Below are 20,322 nucleotides of genomic sequence, written 5' to 3'. Positions count from 1 at the left end.
ACTCTCCGAGGAACAGATTCGGATGTGTGTAATGCTTCGATTCCTCTGTAAGCAAGACATGGGTCGCTAGACCAAAGATGGTGTGTCACTTGCTCACAGATTTCTCTAACAAACGCCTCTTTATCTGCCCTCAGTTCCCGGTACAGACCAGAGTTGCCACTGAGCTGTGCGCTGTGACTCTTCTCGATGACATCCAGGGTGTCCTGTGAGATGAAACACCTCCTTCTGGGAACACCGGTAACACCAACAGAGCCCTTACCAGTGAGCAAGAAAAACTAGCATCAAAACCCATTAGGAAATCCTAAACTCAAAGTTAGTAATCCAGTACTTGAATTTAAAACCAAGAGGAGTCCAAGTCAGCAGCACGTTTGGGATTTTATAATTTCCTACCGCTAGATGTAAAAACAAGGAAGCAGAGGAATGAGGTTTTTTTTTCCCATTATGTGCAATAGCGATTCAGCATGTTGTTGATCTGATTTATGTCATGTTCCATTTGAAGAGGCAAGTCGGAATTTTCAACTGTAACACCCCCTTAACTCTGAAACTTGGGGCTGGTCAGTCAAGCCCAAGTATGTCTGATTTCAGATCATGATGTCAATCCAAAATGGTGACATACATCGCAAACTTTAGTGAAAACTGTAGTATTATACTGTTTATTAGCACTTGTGTCTTATTTCTGTCTCAAGTTCAACTATCTGTGGACATGCTGCTATGCTACTCTGGATGAGCAAAATACAGCATACTGCATTGTTATCAACTACTATTTACTCCGACGACACAGACACAACAAAGGCTTTTCTGGATGCATCCATAATGCAATAACCTGAAGATTTCTCTCTGGAATCGTATTTTGTAGATCCTTCTACCCGAGGCTGCTGAAAGTCTGTCTAAAGCAGGGGTCACCAACCTTTTTGAAACTGAGAACTACTTCAAGGGTACTGAGTAACAAGAAAGGCTACTTACTTGATACAAACTTCCTGGATAACAAAGTTGCGCGGTTCACCTTTAATGATATTATTAATATATCGGGTTAGCTTTTCTGCCATGTTTTTCTTTACTTTTAGGTGGTACAAACTGTGTCTAGCTCCCCATCGTAGCTGCGCCCGTTTGCTTGTTTCAGCAAAGAGTGAGATGGAGGTTTGTCTTGTGCACAATATTGAACTTTGACCGCAGACTACTCCCCAATCTACATCAATGCAAGTGTTATTGATTCAAAAAGAACAGCAACATAATTAAATACAATTTTTAGACACAGCTCCATGGTGTCTAGTGCTATTTTTTGAATATGCCCTGTGGGCACCGTGTTGACTGTGGTGTGAAGCAAATACATGCGCAGTATGACAGACTGCAACCGACACTGGCAGAGTACAAAATCCTTAATTGTAACCCGGTTTACACGACCACTGTCCCTTTCTTTCTTTATCCTAATTTCCTGTTGGGGACAATAAAGTGTCATTTATCTATCAATCTATGAATAAGATGTTGCAGATTACATCTCAAGGTTCCACATGTGCAACACCACAGGTAATGGCAAAAGCGTTGCTAATAACCATTGCAACAACATGAATTTTCTTTTTATCATACATTATATTTATATAGAGTGTGAAGACCGGTCTCGACCACGAACAGACACTGAGACAGCTATATCCAAAACACACTCTTTTTACCGTGTTTTCTCCTTCCACTACAGCACAAATCACTCAGTCCTTCTTATTTCTTCTCCTGCCACCTCCACTCCTCTCTTGTCAAGCTCCGTCTCTTTCCTCCCATCTCCGGCTCTCGGAATGGAGTGAGGCGGCCCCTTTTATCCAGTACCCGGATGTGCTCCAGGTGTTTCTTGACGAGCCTTGTGCAGCACTTCCGGGTTTGGCAGAAGTGCTGCCATGGCACCCGGAAGCACACCGGGTGTACTTGTCTTTGGGCTCAGCAGCACTTCCTTGTGTGGCGGAAGTGTTGCAGTCCATGTTCCCTGGAACGTTTGGGCATCCCCTGGCGGTGGCCACGTGCCCCAACAGGGTGGAGCCTCCCAGCTCTGATCTTGTGGCTCCCCTGCGCCCCAAGGTGGTAGCCCTCTCGTGTCCCGGGGGAGTTATTGGCACTCTCCTGGTCCTTCCATGTCCCAAGCATCCCGACTGTGCAGCCATCTATCACAAGAGCTTTTCAAGGTAGGTACAACACTTTATACAGTGAGTGGGGAGCCACTTTAACCACTAATGTGCAGCATCCACCTGGACGATGCAACGGCACATATTAGCAATTGGGTGGTGAAGGGGTGAGAGATAGTTAGCCAATTAGAGATATGGTATGATTATGGGGCCAGAATGACCAGGCCGTGGTGGGCAATTTAGCTAGGACATCAGGATAGGGGTGGGCAGTATGACCAAAATTCTATATCACGGCATTTTTCTAAATTATCCCGGTTTCACGGTATTTTTTTCCCCATGCATGAGTGGATGTTAACCACATTTTCCACTGCAATTACTGGCTAAGAATAACCTATTTCACTGTCAAGAGTATTGTACATTGTACAAAAAAAAACATTTTAATGTGCACACAAGTATTAATACAGTTTTGCACTGCCCCATAAAGTGATAGTTTTCAAGGGGGTGGCACTAATGGAGAAAGTATCACATTGCATCACAGATGCAGTCAAAATATAGAACCTTTTTATTGAACAAATTTCGCAAAAACAAACTATAATTTTGACAACATATTTTCAACCATACAAAGAGGCATTTAGACTTAGGAAAATATCCAGAAGTGCTTGTCAAAAATTGTATTGCACCGAATATGTCTTAGAAAAGGAATAAATAGTAAATATTTTTTGTAAACCAACTACACTTTCTGTTAATGTTAACAATCTCTGTCCACTGACACGTTAAAGTGACTTTTTAAACAACGTTATCATCATTAAACTGCATAATATTTAAACTAATAAATAATAACAATAAAATAAATAATAGTATTATTACTGATAGTTGCACTATTACTTCAAGAATTCAAGCCCAGGCGCATTACACAGTATTCACCAAATTAAAATAAAATAAAACAAGTGCAACTTGGTGATGACATCTTTACCAACTGAACCATCATTTAGGCAAACTGCATTAATATGGACCTTGCTTCAAGCTAAGCTATACTGGGAAGAAAAAAACAAACTATATGTCGAGAACAAAGTCAACATTTCCACTTTATTCTCGCCGTTTATGTCGAGATTAAAGTCGACATTTCCACTTTATTCTCGCCGTTTATGTCGAGATTAAAGTCGACATTTCCACTTTATTCTCGCCGTTTATGTTGAGATTAAAGTCGACATTTCCACTTTATTCTCATAGTTTACTTCATAATTAAAGTAGAATGTCGTAAACTAAACTTCTTCCTAAAATCAATGTTTAATCAATTACTTAATTTACCCCGTCATAAATTAATGCAGCACATTAAATGCTTTGTGTTACGTTCCCCGACCCAGTGGTTAATCACTACTCTTCTTAAACTGACTTCCTCCGCACTAAGAGAAGACAGCGATCACTTCATGATATTCCTGCTTTCTGAAAATTTAGAATGCTAAGATAAATACTTGATATCATTTTCATGATGAAATGCATTAAAGCAGGTATTACACATGCACGGTAGTGAGGCGGTAGTGCTGCTCCCTCGCAGTAAGGGGTCCCCAGGTGTATGTTCAGTGTAGAGAACTTTATGGCAGGTGTGATGAGGCTCCAAAAAACTGGATGTATCAATAGCTATCGCACAGGTTTAACTTAAATATTGTGTAAATGTTGGGTTTGTGATCTGGTGGTCGGAGACACGAACACAGAATTCAATGCATGTTCTTCTGAGCGGGCTATCTTTATTGCATGCATGCTGTCTCTATCTGACGTAGGCTACCAAAACCCCAGTTCCTATCCTTCCTTTTTCTTTCACCACATAACCAATCACCACACGTTAAACGTCTTTGTGAAATTAAAACTAGTTATAAACTTAGCCCACGGAGTGTTCAGAACTTTAAAAATATCTTCGTTATACATGTTTAATTATGCCATCCATTCAGAGTTGCGCCCATCTCTGAACGAGTCGCCAGCACATCACAGGATGAATACAAGCAAAACATACACTAGCAGGGTCAATATAGCACAACAAAACCCCACATCCTACATGACTTTGAAAGAAAACTGAAGCACGCCGAGTAAACCCTCCAGAAAAACATGCAAATGCAAGGCAGGCACGCCACCGTGCCCCCATATGATTAATGCATGCTTTAATGCATTTCACCATGAAAATTATATTAAGTATTTATCTTAGCATTCTAAATGTTCAGAGAGCAGGAAGATCATGAAGTGAATGTATTCTGTGCGGTGATCGCTGCCGGCGCCTCCTCTTAGTGCAAGAAGAAGTCAGTTTAAGAATCCATCCATCCATCCATTTTCCAACCCGCTGAATCCGAACAGAGGATCACGGGGGTCTGCTGGAGCCAATCCCAGCCAACACAGGGCACAAGGCAGGAAACAATCCTGGGCAGGGTGCCAACCCACCGCAGGACACACACAAACACACCCACACACCAAGCACACACTAGGGCCAATGTAGAATCGCCAATCCACCTAACCTGCATGTCTTTGGACTGTGGGAGGAAACCGGAGCGCCCGGAGGAAACCCACACAGACACGGGGAGAACATGCAAACTCCACGCAGGGAGGACCCGGGAAGCGAACCCAGGTCCCCAAATCACCCAACTGCGAGGCAGCAGCGCTACCCACTGCGCCACCGTGCCGCCAGTTTAAGAATCACTTAACACAAAGCATTTAATGTGCTATATAACTTATGATGAGGTTTGAGAAAATCTAGTAAATTATATATTCATTTTACGATGAAGTTTAGTTTACGATGTTCTACTTCAATGACAAATTACGAGAATAAAGTCAACATGTTGACTTTATTCTCGTCATAAGCGATTAAAGTGGAAATGTCAAGAATAAAGTCAACATGTCGTCACACTATTACACAGTACCCAGGTACATTACACTGTATTGAAAACAAATAAAACAAGTACAACTTGGCTTGCAGTATTATCCAGTAGTATAGAAACAGTATTTACATATCTGACCTTTTAAAACTAAAGTATCTCCAATTGACGGACGTGACTCCTTTTTTTCGGCTCTCTGTCCATTTTCACCGCGCGGCATACCTATGCTACTGTCCACTATTTTGTGGTGTAGCACTGAAAAAGAGCCCTAATGCAACAAATCTGTGTTTAGCGGTGTAGCAGTGAAAAAGGTCCCCACTTGAACAGTTTCCCGCTGCACCACGTTCCGAACGTCGTTTAGGCAATTTAAACCGGTGTTGCGGTATAAGAAAAATCCATATCATAAAAAAAATAAAAACGGTTTTCGGTATGAACCGGTATACCACCCAGCACTACATCAGGATACACCCTACTGTTTACAAAGTGCGCGAAGGGATCTTTAATGACCACAGAGAGTCGAGACCACGGTTTTATGTCTCATTTGAAGGACGGCGCCATATTTACAGCACAGTATCCCCAACACTGTACTGGAGCATTGGGATCCACATTCAGACCACACTGTAAGTGCCCTTTGCTGGCCTCACTAACATCTCTTGCAGCAGCAACCCAAGCTTTCCTAGATGGTCTCCCCACCCAAGTACTGGCAGGGACTGAACAGGCTTAACTTCAGGTGGATGACCTCTTCTGAAGTGCATGTGGAATGACTGCTGGTATGAAGAGGATGAAATAAAGTATGTTCAACAAAAGTGAAAATAAAGACAACTAGCCAAAGCACCCAACACTGCCTGGGTATAAATAAACTGGGAAAAACTGTCTTTTGGAAATTCAACATGGCTAAACACAACCCACAATGAGACAAAATCTTAACTGAGAAGAAAACACTGAATGTACCGGTTATCTTTGATAACATTCCACTTTGGCTGATACAAAACTTTTTGCATGCTGATGTCAACCCCCTTGCATCAACCCCATTGCACTCCTGCTGCCTGATGGGAATTGTAGTCCCCAGGTCAGAGCTGGTTTTTGAGCTGTGCCCCTCCCACTGTAAGCCCAATATGATACATAGCGTACGTTTTAAGATAACCAATGGGAAAGCGTCTGCAAAATTTTGTGAAAACCAGTTCAGACTTTTTGCATGATTAGCAAACAAACAAACAGACATACAATGGCTTACGATTTTATTAATATAGACCTGCCAAAGTACTCAGTATTGCTTGTATAAATAAACAGGGGGAAAAAACGTCTTGTGGGAATTCAACATGGCTAAACTCAATCCACAATGAGACAAAAAGACTACTCAAGATCTCTGAGGTTGCACTTTGGCCGGGAGAAAACCTTTGTGTGTGCTGATGAGGATCATGATCACCATTAGCTTTAGTAGACTCCAGCAGCCTGATGAGAATCATAGCCCCTGAGTCAGTGCTGGTTTTTGGGATGTTCCCAGTCTGTAATAGCACATCTCTGCGATATTCAATACAAGTCTTTTTCTCAACACATGAACTTTGTTTTTGGGAACAAATGAGTTCTGGTAAAATGAAGGCCCTGGGCCACTTGTGGTTCCACATCACTTTCGTGTATTAGATTCCCGCTGCACAACATGAACTGTAATCTTTATACAAAAAAAATGTGATGTACAAAGAAGAGTGACGTGGTGTCAAGTGAGCCGCTTTCGGGAGTTCATGGGGGAGGGACCCCCACGTCTTACTGTTTGAAACCAATTGTGACTTTACAGGGGAGATTGTTGCTTTGATGCAGTGAATGGCGCAGCACATGAAGAGAAATGTGGTGCTCTTAAGTTCCAAACTACTAACAGATATGCAAGACGGCACCAGTGCTAATGGTCAACCAGTCAGCACAATTCATCACCCCTCTCCCTGATATTACATACAGTATAGCTTATATTTTAAGTTGGGATAACGATAAGGCACATGCAAAGTTTTGTGAAAATTAGAACATTAGAACAATCTGGACGAGAACAGGCAATTCAGCCCAACAAAGCTCACCAGTCCTGTCCACTTATTTCTTCTAAAAACAACATCAAGTCGAGCTTTGAAAGTCCCTAAAGTCCTGCTGTCCACCACACTACTTGGTCAATAATTCTAAGTGTCTGTGGTTCTCTGTGTAAAGAAAAACTTCCAAATGTTTGTGTGAAATTTACCCTTAACAAGTTTCCAACTGTGTCCCCATGTTCTTGATGAACTCATTTTAAAAGTCTCAGTCTCGATCCACTAATTCCTTTTCATAATTTTAAACACTTCAATCATGTCTCTTCTTAATCTTCTTTTGCTTAAACTGTAAAAGCTCAGCTCTTTTAATCTTTCCTCATAACTCATCCCCTGTAGCCATGGAGTCAGCCTATTTGCTCTTCTCTGGACTTTCTCTAGTGCTGCTATGTCCTTTTTGTAGCTTGGAGACCAAAACTGCACACAGAACTCTAGATGAAGCCTCACCAGTGTGTTATAAAGCTTGAGCAGAACCTCCTTGGACTTATACTCCACACATCAAGGAACTATATAACCTGACATTCTGTTAGCCTTCTTCATTGCTTCTGATTGGTTCAGCTGTTTTGCATGATTAGCAAACAAACCGATTGCAATTTTATTTATATAGATAATAAAAAAAACAAAACAAACAGAACTGTGAGAAAAATATATAAATAGAATCAACAGACATGCAATATCTGGGGAAAACAAGAGTGGGAAGAGAACATGCTGACCAACACACCGTATCTGAACCTATGACCATCGATCAGGATGTGAGATTGCCTAGGACTGAGCCTCACTACTTTCCCTAAAATACAAAATTAGCAAATCCTAAACAATTCTTGATATATTGTATGGGGACTTATTGACTTACCTCTACAATGAGAACGTTCTTCAAGACATGAAAAAAAAGAGAAATACAGAGAAGGATTGATTAAACACACATTCAGCCTTATTTTGAATTTAAATGAATAGCTCCTCTTAAACATGAAAATCTGTAATCAAACCTTTAAGGATTATTTCAAAATTTAGAATTTCACAATCTTTTACTTACTTCAAACCCTTAACATATTACAAAATTTAGAATTTTACAATATTTTACTTACTTTATTATGTTTGAAAAGAATCCTCAGTTCGTAGTCTGGTTAAAGACCGTTTCAGTATTTTCTACAGAATTCTGAGCCGAACCCAACAGAATGCAGTGGTCCATAAAATCGTGTAAATTGAACGCTCTGATTTCCATAAAGGAAGTTCAAAGTCAGATGCTTCAGCCTGTGGTGAAATGTGTTCGGGGTCCACGGCGTGATTAGCGGATCTGGTAGGTGAAGTTTTTTTTTTTTTTTTTTAGATGTCATGAGTATAGGTGTGCGTAGGAGAGATGAGCAGCCACAGAGTGCCTAAAGGGGGCAATGGGCTGATTAGGTATTCACATGCACGAGACCTCATTAGTGCCCCGTTGATCATTTAGAGCACCTGCAACTCACAGGCAGTATTCAAGATCTGAGTAGGAATGATGGGAAAAAAAGAAAGAAAACTGGAAGAAGAAAGTTGAGTAAGTAAGTCAGAAATAATAATTCTTTAATAATAATTCTTTGCATTTATATAGCGCTTTTCTCACTACTCAAAGCGCTCAGCAATTGCAGGTTAAGGGCCTTGCTGAAGGGCCCAACAGAGCAGAGTCCCTATTGGCATTTACGGGATTCGAACCAGCAACCTTCTGATTGCCAGTGCAGATCCCTAGCCTCACAGCCACCACTCCGCCAGAAATGGGAAGGCGAATGAGAAGGAGTGGGAGGTCAAGCTGTCAGGATGCCGCACAGAATTAATATAAGTACAGTAGAGGCATTCCAGTGATTGACCTGCCCTGCTGAGTTGTGGAGTCTGAACGATTGGGGTCTATGAGAGAATAACAGAGTTATTTATGGGTAACATAGTTGGTGCATAAAGTGTTTTGGTGGGCAGTGTACAGTAAAAGAAATACATAGCATTTGTCTTAGAAGAATAGCATGAAGAGACTGCTGAAAAGGTCAAGTAAGCAAACAATGTTCTAAGGAATGGTTCAAGAAATTTTCTGATGTCACATTCTTTCATGTACCTAGTAAGATAGTTTTCCATGAAAGAATAAGAGCTGAACTTAAAAAAATATTGAAGGACAAGAATGTAGTAAAAAAAAAAAAAAATCAGGCTTTTATGTGGTGTCGCACACCAACGTATGGGAGGTAGTCAATGGGTTTGGTTGAACGTCATATGCCGGAACAGGGGTTATTGGGAAACACTAACGCCTTTTCTCTCTCTCTCTCTCCTCCAGACCATCCGAACAGAAGCCTGCCTAACTCCGCCTTCACTTCTAGAACCTTCCCTACCAGTGACCTCACTTTTGGTTCTGGCCCCTTGGACACACCCCTATCTCCTCAGCAGCTATAAAAACAGCCACTTTTCCCTCCCCTCTCAGTACTGTTTTGGACAGAGTCTGAAGTAACTACTCAGATTGATTGAGTCTCACTATATGTTATCTTCATTGGAATTCGAATATATGGGGTGGGACCCCAAACTTTTTTTTTATGGTGTATAAGTCAATGAACCAATCAGAGTGAATGCAAGCTAATGAACAAAGCAGAGTAAGCAATAATTCAGCACTGTTAGTGCAAATTCCATTACCTACAGTGCATCCGGAAAGTATTCACAGGCATCACTTTTTCCACATTTTGTTATGTTACAGCCTATTCCAAAATGGATTAAATTAATTTTTTTCCCTCGGAATTCTACACACAACACCCCATAATGACAATGCGAAAAAAGTTTACTTGAGGTTTTTGCATATTTATTAAAAATAAAAAAACTGAGAAATCCCATGTACATAAGTATTCACAGCCTTTGCTCAATACTTTGTTGATGCACCTTTGGTAGCAATTACAGCCTCAAGTCTTTTTGAATATGATGCCGCAAGCTTGGCACACCTATCCTTGGCCAGTTTCGCCCATTCCTCTTTGCAGCACCTCTCAAGCTCCATTAGGTTGGATGGGAAGCGTCGGTGCTCCAGAGATGTTCAATCAGATTCAAGTCTGGGCTCTGGCTGGGCCACTCAAGGACATTCACAGAGTTGTCCTGAAGCCACTCCTTTGATATCTTGGCTGTGTGCTTAGGGTCGTTGTCCTGCTGAAAGATGAACCGTCGCCCCAGTCTGAGGTCAAGGGCGCTCTGGAGCAGGTTTTCATCCAGGATGTCTCTGTACATTGCTGCAGTCATCTTTCCCTTTATCCTGACTAGTCTCTCAGTCCCTGCTGCTGAAAAACATCCCCACAGCATGATGCTGCCACCACCATGCTTCACTGTAGGGATGGTATTGGCCTGGTGATGAGCAGTGCCTGGTTTCCTCCAAATGTGACGCCTGGCATTCACACCAAAGAGTTCAATCTTTGTCTCATCAGAACAGAGAATTTTCTTTCTCATGGTCTGAGAGTCCTTCAGGTGCCTTTTGGCAAACTGCAGGCGGGCTGCCATGTGCCTTTTACTAAGGAGTGGCTTCCGTCTGGCCACTCTACCATACAGGCCTGATTGGTGGATTGCTGCAGAGATGGTTGTCCTTCTGGAAGGTTCTCCTCTCTCCACAGAGGACCTCTGGAGCTCTGACAGAGTGACCATTGGGTTCTTGGTCACCTCCCTGACTAAGGCCCTTCTCCCCCGATTGCTCAGTTTAGACGGCCGGCCAGCTCTTGGAAAAGTCCTGGTGGTTTCGAACTTCTTCCACTTACGGATGATGGAGGCCACTGTGCTCATTGGGACCTTCAAAACAGCAGAAATTTTTCTGTAACCTTTCCCAGATTTGTGCCTCGAGACAATCCTGTCTCGGAGGTCTACAGACAATTCCTTTGACTTCATGCTTGGTTTGTGCTCTGACATGAACTGTCAACTGTGGGACCTTCTATAGACAGGTGTGTGCCTTTCCAAATCATGTCCAGTCAACTGAATTTACCACAGGTGGACTCCAATGAAGCTGCAGAAACATCTCAAGGATGATCAGGGGAAACAGGATGCACCTGAGCTCAATTTTGAGCTTCATGGCAAAGGCTGTGAATACTTATGTACATGTGCTTTCTCAATTTTTTTATTTTTAATAAATCTGCAAAAACCTCAAGTAAGCTTTTTTCACGTTGTCATTATGGGGTGTTGTGTATAGAATTCTGAGGAAAAAAATGAATTTAATCCATTTTGGAATAAGGCTGTAACATAACAAAATGTGGAAAAAGTGATGCGCTGTGAATACTTTCCGGATGCACTGTATAAACATGACTCTCTGTCTCTGTTCTGTGATAATTTACTGACAACCCCAAGGCGCTGTTCCTTAGCAGACATCTGTAACAGGGTGCTCCCTCTTCATGAAGAGATAATTAAAGACAAACAAACAAGTTTCCTCCTGCCAGGTTTCTGACTCAAAGATGTCCTAGCGAGGACAAATTTCTTTCTTTAATATATTTCCAATTTAATTTCTTCCAGAAAGAGGAAGGCCTTGCTTGGAGTGTCCTAGCACATACTCAAGAAGGTGGTTGGGATTGGAGTCGAATTGTGGATGTTCTTTGCAGGTGAGCAGGGGAGACGTCAGACAAAGAGTGGAACAAATGAGCTGTTCCCGACTTTGATTTTATGCCAGATTTTAACAAGTGAGCCAATCCTCACTTTGGTTTTATGCCAGATTTTACCTATTCACTGGTTTTACCTGTTTAATCATTGTAACTTCCTCATTTACGTTGTGGGCACTATTGTTTTTATATACTATTACTTAAAGTTCAGTGTATTCCAAAATTCATTATTTTTGAACACTAATAAAATGCACTTTGCACCGATGACTGTTGTGGTGTCCTGATGGTCCCGAGTCCATCCTCAGCTAGGACTATTGATGTCTCGGGAGATGAAAGAGGCCCATGGCTGCGGGCAACGAGTACATGACACAGCCATATAAACCGACAGAAATTTGGCAGTTTTTGTTCTGGCAATGCAGACAGTGATATTTTTCATCAATTTTATAGTGAAGCCTAGGCCTGTTGCAATCATCAGATTATTTTATCTGCCTGCAATCATCTTAAATAATTGTTTGAATTCACAATTTTACATTTGAATGCCACAATCTACTGTACAACCCTTTTTGTGTCTGCATATCATGATTTGGGCCTTCTTTGCTGCCTCTGGACCAGGAGGTCTTGCCATCACTGATGGAACTGTGCATACTGATTTGTATCAACAAATTCTACAAGAAAATGTCAAGAGTACCTGACGTGCAAGAGAGAGGGTGTCAAGAAGCAAGACAATGACCCTAAACACACAAAGAATGGTTAGAACAAAAGAAATGTCATGTTTTGGAACGGCCAAGTCAAAGTTCCATACAAATGTTGTGGAAGGAATTGCAGCAAGCAGCTCATGAAAGCAGGTCTACCACCAACCCTGAGTATTGAAGCAGTTCTTCAAGGAGGAATCGGCTCAAGTTCCTCCAAGATGATGTGCAGGGCTAATCAACAGTTACAGAAACATTGAATTGAAGTTATTGCTACCCAAGGGGGTCGCAACAGTTGGAAAGATTCACACACAAATATGTAACACTGGATAATTTTCCTCACCTGATGAATGAGTAGAATGTTTTTGTCACCCTTGTTTAAGGGCTTACACAAGTATCTGATCACATTTTAGGCCATATTTATACAGATAGAATGCAGAAATACAAAAAAATTCTAAACGGTTCACAAACCTTCTAGCCCCACTGTAGGTGTTGGCTATAAATGAGACAATATACAGTGGAACCTCGGTTTGCGAGCATAATTTGTTCCGGAAACGTGCTCGCAGTCCAAAGCACTCGTATATCAAAGTGAATTTCCCCATAAGAAATAATGGAAACTCTGATGATTCGTTCCCCAAACCCAAAACTATTCATATAAAAATGATGAATACAAAATATAAATTAAAAATACATAAAACAAATTAACCTGCACTTTACCTTTGAAAAGAATCATGGCTGGTGTGAGTGAGTTTCTAAACTCTTGTGGGATTCCACCCAACGGGACGACACGCGGAAGAGCGTCCCAAAGCAATCGCAGTCTCCCAGCGCTGTAGCAGTTCGCCGTAAAAGCGAATCCGAAAAGATCGCGGACATGCTATAAGCGCCTGCCGTCAATGGGTGATACAAGGAACAAGGAACATTATAAATGCGCAGGGCCCTGCTTGACTGCTGTGTCTGTTTCAAGCTGAATAAAGCTGGTGTTGCTGAAGTACTGGGACTCAGCTTTGTGTTTTAGTGTGCAAGACGGGTACTTGCACGTCACAGCACACATGCGCGCGCAAGCACACACACACAGTCACAATACTAATGCTGTAGTAAACAGTATATGGTGGTACAGATGTTTACTATGAGTGAGGCACGCCGACTCAGACGGAGAATAGGAGACAATTGCCCACAATCCCACAGCGAGAGAGAGAAGAACCATCAGCTCAGTTGTGATCACATGACGCTCAGCAGACAAAGAGTATACAAACTACTCGTACTGCAAAACCTCGCTCGTTTATCAAGTCAAAATTTATTACAAATTTTTGCTCATCTTGCAAAACACTCGTAAACCAAGTTACTCACAAACCGAGGTTCCACTGTAATCATAAAAAGAATGGCTGACATTGTCAGTTGGTGGGTCCCCATGCCTGCTACCTTAGACATACCACCAGAAAGCCGACACGTATAAGAACAGAATGGGTGCAAAATAGGACCTTAATAGGGAGGTCCTCGAAAACGAAGTGCAAAGATCTGGAAGGGCCAGAACTGTGTCCTAACTTACCTTCCCAGTCAGAATGGTAAGATCTTCACCTCCAATGATTTGCATGGCCTCCGTTGACTGGTCATTCTTTAAAAAAAAAAACAAAAAAAAAACACAACATTAGAAGATGTGGCCAATAGGAGGTGCTCAACCTGATCCTAAGAGAATAATGTAAATGAAGCCAACAGTATACCAGAAAGGTGATTTTATTTAAAAAATGAATAATATAAAAAGAAGGGAGTTCAAAAGGGAGAGGGCAGACAAACCTACATTAGGTGCCATCTAAAGCTGCTGTCACATTATGTGACCTTTTTAACATGGGGTATGTCAGATTTGCAGACTGCTTCACTGATCTTGTTGCTAGACCATGTCAATTTACACAACTGAAATGACATTGTGCCACCTGTGCCCATGTCACATTTACCAACCAAGTCCTGACCTTCCAATGCAATCATGGTCGCCTCTTTTTCTGTCAGCCAATAGCGTATACAGACAAGACGAGTTCAGCAGTAATCTCAGCCCTTTATTTCCGTTCTGTTATGGTATGTAAAACATGAGACATCAGTCAGATGAGCTTTTCTTCTGCTTGGGAGGTCCACAGCCCCCATGCTGAGAGCAGGGCTGGTGCTATTTGAAGTGTTAATACCCGGTGTCCCCTGCGTTTATGGATTGAACAGCGAGTGTCCCGGATGTCCACGTCACCATCATTATCAATTTCTTCCAGGTGAAGCCTGAAAACCATGAGGACTGATTTAGAATATCTATGTTAGGTAGAGGGCGGCACGGTGGTGCAGTGGGTAGCGCTGCTGCCTCGCAGTTAGGAGACCTGGGTTCACTTCCCAGGTTTGCATGTTCTCCCCGTGTCTGCGTGGGTTTCCTACGGGTACTCTGGTTTCCTCCCACAGTCGAAAGACATGCAGGTTAGGTGCATTGGCGGTTCTAAATTGTCCTTAGTGTGTGGGCATGTGTGTGTGTATCTGCGCGCGCCCTGCCCGGAGTTTGTTTCCTGCCTTGCACCCTGTGTTGGCTGGGACTGGCTCCAGCGGAACCCCGTGACCCTGTAGTTAGGATTGGATGATGGATGGATGGATGTTAGGTAGAATGTTCAAGTGGGGGTGGGTGGTCTTTTGGTAATGGAACCCCTGCAGATTTTTTTTTTTTTTTTTTTCTCCAGTCTAACTGGAGTTTTTTTTGTTGTCTTCCTGGCCATTCAATCTTACCTTTTTCTTTGTTATATACAGTGGTACCTCTGGTTACGACCGTAATTTGTTCCAAAACTCTGGACGCAACCCGATTTGGTTGCGACCTGAACGTTATTTCCCCATAAGATTGTATGTAAATACAATTAATCCGTTCCAGACTGTACGAACTGTATGTAAATATACATTTTTTTAAGCACAAAAATAGTTAATTATATCATAGAATGCACAGTGTAATAGTAAACTAAATGTAAAAACATTGAATAACACTGAGAAACCCTTGTAGAACAGAGAAAACTAACATTGTAAGAGTTCACGCTAGACCCTTACGAACCGCTCGCTGTAAACATTTTTTTTTTTTTGAGTTTTAAGCACAGGGAAAAAAATTAAATGCCACTTCTCTTGCGAAACTTTTCAAACCATCCTCTACTGGCTTTAAATTCCTCACCCTCGCCACTCAAAGAATGAATTTTTTTTTCAGCAAATAGCCATGAATCTTTCTGGCTTTCTCGCATATGATCACCTCGCTTATGCTATCCCCTGAAAGTTGCTTCTCGTTCAACCACTCTAGCAACAGTTTTTCCACCTCTTCCAGCACTTGAGGCCTCTGCTTGGTTAACACCGTAACTCCTTTTTCAACATCAGCTGCTTTGTTAGGCCCTGTATATGCAAACAAAAGAAAATGGGAAATGGAGAATGGGAAATCATTGGCACGTACGAACGTGTGTAGGGAAACTGGCCGCCAGTGTTTCTGTTCGCCACCAGAGCGTGTGGTCGTGAACAGATGCAAAATTTTTGATCGTAACCCAATTTGTATGTGTTTGGAAACGTTCGTGACCAGAGGCTCTACTGTACTACTCGTATAATATTATCTCTTAATCTTGTTAGCTTACGTTTTATATTAACTTCCTTTTATTTAATTTTGTAAAGCACTTTGAGCTACATTGTTTGTATGAAAATGTGCCATATAAATAAATGTTGTGATTGTTGCTGAGCACCTGTATTCTCAGCTCTTTTTCTTTTCCCATCCTGTTTTAGTACATAAAATACAAAACATCAGACAGACGGACAAGCTTCCCTTACTTATGTTTGCAAGGTTCTCTCTCGTTTTGGCTTTGGCAGGAGTCATGGTCTCTGCTTTTTTCTTTTCCAAATTTTTGACTGCGTCTTTTCTCCCGGTTACTCTCAACAAATGTGCCCATGCCGTTTCAGAAGATCTTAGTAGTATAAGCAACACTCTCTCTCTTGTCACACTTGCTTGGCTTGACTCGATGACATCTCAAAGGCATGCAGGTATACAGGGGACACTGGCTGTTGATTTCATCACTTCTCAGGAGGCAGACAGCACTTTTTCCATGAGCTAAAAGGGGACAAATGCATTTGTCCATATCTGTATTTATTAAATTTTGTTGGAAATATTCCTCCATTGACTATGACTATGCTGTGATCTTTACGGAGTCAATGGAGGCTCTGATTGGGGCACTCGAGAGACTGAGCGAGAAGTCTGAGTGTCTGGATAAAAACCAAAGATCCAGGCTTTTAATGACCTCTTGGGCACGGCCATCAGCAATGTGTCTGTCTGCGGAGAGAGTGTCGACCTTGTTGAGGGGTTTACTTACCTTGGCAGTGACATTCACATCTCTGGTGACTCTTTCTATGAAGTCAGTAGATGGATTGGGAGAGCATGAGGGGTCATGAGGTCGCCGGAAAGGGGTGTGCGGCGCTCCCGATATCTATGTAAAAAGACGAAGGTCCAAGTCTGTAGAGCTTCCTGTCTTGCTATATGGCTGTGAGACATGGACGCTATCCAGTGACCTGAGACGAAGACTGGACTCTTTTGGTACTGTGTCTCTCCGGAAAATCCTTGGGTCTAGCTGGTTTGACTTTGTGTTGCTCATAGAGTCCTGAATGAGGCACATTACCTGCATTGTGAGGGAGCGTCAGTTACGGCACTACAGCCATGTGGCGCGTTTCCCCGAGGGTGATCCAACTCGTAAGATCCTCATTGTTGGGCACTCGAGTGGCCAGGCCAAGGGGTTGCCCGCATAACACCTGGCTGCGGCAGATAGAGGGTCATTTCCGAGATGTCGGACTGGACCGAGTGTCTGCCTGGGGGGTTGCAAACCAGAATCCCGAGTTGTTTCGTTGTGCAGTGGCTGTGGCAACACACTGTACCACTGCATGCTCCCCAACTTGACTTGACTATGAGCAAATACAACTCATTCATTCTGAATGAACTCTGCTTAATCTCAAGCGCTCCGTCTTTTCCGCTTCACTTTGAAAGACATCCCTGCCTGCCAAATAAAGCAAATATCTATTGTGATTTTTTTTTTTACTTTCTCATATACGAAGCGTAGACAGAGTATTGTAATCGTCCAAAGATTCGACGTTGAGATTTTGATGAATCTTGATGCTTTACACCTCCCTGTCTTTCTTGTAATGGAAAAGTACTGGAATCCTCCCAAAACTCCATTTTAAGATTTTGATTAATCTCGATGTTTTAGACCTCCCCGAGTCTGAAAATACCATTTTTGGAATTATGTCTGTGTGTGTAGGTAAATACGATAACTTGAGTACGCTTTCACTTAGGTCAACCAAATGTTGCTTTCAAGTTTTAGGTACAAAATGTAGATTTCTATCAACTTTTGGGCTAGGTCTGTTAACCGGAAGTGGTACTTTACCTTTTATTCACGCAGCTGCAGAGTCCGATTTATTCAGTTTTACTTTTAAAATTGTCCATCCATCCATCCATTGTCTCCCGCTTATCCGAGGTCGAGTCGCGGGGGCAGCAGCTTCAGCAGAGATGCCCAGACTTCCCTCTCCCCGGCCACTTCTTCTAGCTCTTCCGGGAGAATCCCAAGGCGTTCCCAGGCCAGTCGAGAGACATAGTCCCTCCAACGTGTCCTGGGTCTTCCCCGGGGCCTCCTCCCGGTTAGACGTGCCCGGAACACCTCACCAGGGAGGCGTCCAGGAGGCATCCTGATCAGATGCCCGAGCCACCTCATCTGACTCCTCTCGATGCGGAGGAGCAGCGGCTCTACTCTGAGCCCCTCCCGGATGACTGAGCTTCTCACCCTATCTTTAAGGGAAAGCCCAGACACCCTGCGGAGGAAACTCATTTCAGCCGCTTGTATTCGCGATCTCGTTTTTTCGGTCACTACCCATAGCTCATGACCATAGGTGAGGGTAGGAACATAGATCGACTGGTAAATTGAGAGCTTCGCCTTGCGGCTCAGCTCCTTTTTCACCACGACAGACCGTTGCAGCGCCCGCATTACTGCGGATGCCGCACCGATCCGCCTGTCGATCTCACGCTCCATTCTTCCCTCACTCGTGAACAAGACCCCGAGATACTTGAACTCCTCCACTTGGGGCAGGATCTCGCTACCAACCCTGAGAGGGCACTCCACCCTTTTCCGGCTGAGGACCATGGTCTCGGATTTGGAGGTGCTGATTCTCATCCCAGCCGCTTCACACTCGGCTGCGAACCGATCCAGAGAGAGCTGAAGATCACGGCCTAATGAAGCAAACAGGACAACATCATCTGCAAAAAGCAGTGACCCAATCCTGAGCCCACCAAACCGGACCCCCTCAACGCCCTGGCTGCGCCTAGAAATTCTGTCCATAAAAGTTATGAACAGAATCGGTGACAAAGGGCAGCCCTGGCGGAGTCCAACTCTCACTGGAAACAGTGACTGTTCGACATACTGCCGGCAATGCGGACCAGGCTCTGGCAACGATCGTACAGGGACCGAACAGCCCTTATCAAGGGGGCCGGTACCCCATACTCTCGGAGTACCCCCCACAGGATTCCCCGAGGGACACGGTCGAATGCCTTTTCCAAGTCCACAAAACACATGTAGACTGGTTGGGCAAACTCCCATGCACCCTCCAGGACCCTGCTAAGGGTATAGAGCTGATCCACTGTTCCGCGACCAGGACGAAAACCACACTGTTCCTCCTGAATCCGAGGCTCGACTATCCGACGGACCCTCCTCTCCAGGACCCCTGAACAGACTTTTCCAGAGAGGCTGAGGAGTGTGATCCCTCTGTAGTTGGAACACACCCTCTGATCCCCTTTCTTAAAGAGGGGGACCACCACCCCGGTCTGCCAATCCAGAGGCACTGTCCCTGATGTCCATGCGATGTTGCAGAGGCGTGTCAACCAAGACAGTCCTACAACATCCAGAGCCTTGAGGAACTCCGGGCGTATCTCATCCACCCCCGGGCCCTGCCACCAAGGAGTTTTTTGTCCACCTCGGTGACCTCAGTCCCAGAGATGGGGGAGCCCACCTCTGAGTCCCCAGGCTCTGCTTCCTCATTGGAAGGCATGTTAATGGGATTGAGTAGGTCTTCGAAGTACTCCCCCCACCGACCCACAACGTCCCGAGTCGAGGTCAGCAGCGCACCATCCCCACCATATACAGTGTTGACACTGCACTGCTTCCCCTTCCTGAGACGCCGGATGGTGGACCAGAATCTCCTTGAAGCCATCCGAAAGTCGTTCTCCATGGCCTCCCCGAACTCCTCCCACGCCCGAGTTTTTGCCTCAGCAACCACCAAAGCCGCATTCCGCTTGGCCTGCCGGTACCTATCAGCTGCCTCCAGGGTCCCACAGGACAAAAGGGACCGGTAGGACTCCTTCTTCAGCTTGACGGCATCCTTAACCGCCGGTGTCCACCAACGGGTTCGGGGATTGCCGCCACGACAGGCACTGACCACCTTACTGCCACAGCTCCGGTCAGCCGCCTCAACAATAGAGGCACGGAACATGGCCCATTCGGACTTAATGTCCCCCACCTCCCTCGGGATGTGGTCGAAGTTCTGCCGGAGGTGGGAGTTGAAGCTACTTCTGACAGGGGGCTCTGCCAGACGTTCCCAGCAGACCCTCACAACACGTTTGGGCCTACCACGCCTGACCGCCATCCTCCCCCACCATCGAAGCCAACTCACCACCAGGTGGTGATCAGTTGACAGCTCCGCCCCTCTCTTCTCCCGAGTGTCCAAGACATGTGGCCGCAAGTCCGACGACACGACCACAAAGTCGATTATCGAACTGAGGCCTAGGGTGTCCTGGTGCCAAGTGCACATATGAACACCCCTATGCTTGAACATGGTGTTCGTTATGGACAATCCATGACGAGCACAGAAGTCCAATAACAAAACACCGCTCGGGTTCTGATCGGGGGGGGGCCATTCCTCCCAATCACGCCCTTCCAGGTCTCACTGTCATTGCCCACGTGAGCATTGAAGTCTCCCAGCAGAACGAGGGAGTCCCCCGAAGGTATGCCCTCTAGCACCCCCTCCAGGGACTCCAAAAAGGGTGG

At 44.1% G+C, this 20,322-nt stretch overlaps 1 protein-coding gene across 1 annotated transcript in view; it reads right to left on the bottom strand.

Annotated features, from left to right (window-relative positions):
- The window catches only part of LOC114653836 (hypoxanthine-guanine phosphoribosyltransferase-like), a 72,436-nt gene that overhangs the window by 35,918 nt on the left and 16,196 nt on the right, over positions 1-20,322 (bottom strand). The window contains exons 4-5 of the mRNA XM_028804386.2: positions 13,818-13,883; positions 7,880-7,897 (exon numbers count right to left, since the gene is read on the bottom strand). Of these exons, the coding sequence (XP_028660219.1) occupies positions 7,880-7,897; positions 13,818-13,883 (84 nt within the window). The remainder of the gene's footprint in view (positions 1-7,879; positions 7,898-13,817; positions 13,884-20,322) is intronic.

This window comes from Erpetoichthys calabaricus, chromosome 6 (assembly GCF_900747795.2).
Source record: "Erpetoichthys calabaricus chromosome 6, fErpCal1.3, whole genome shotgun sequence".
Taxonomy (NCBI): domain Eukaryota; kingdom Metazoa; phylum Chordata; class Cladistia; order Polypteriformes; family Polypteridae; genus Erpetoichthys; species Erpetoichthys calabaricus.
Note: the sequence above shows the minus strand (reverse complement) of the source record. Positions and strands in the feature narration are given on the sequence as shown.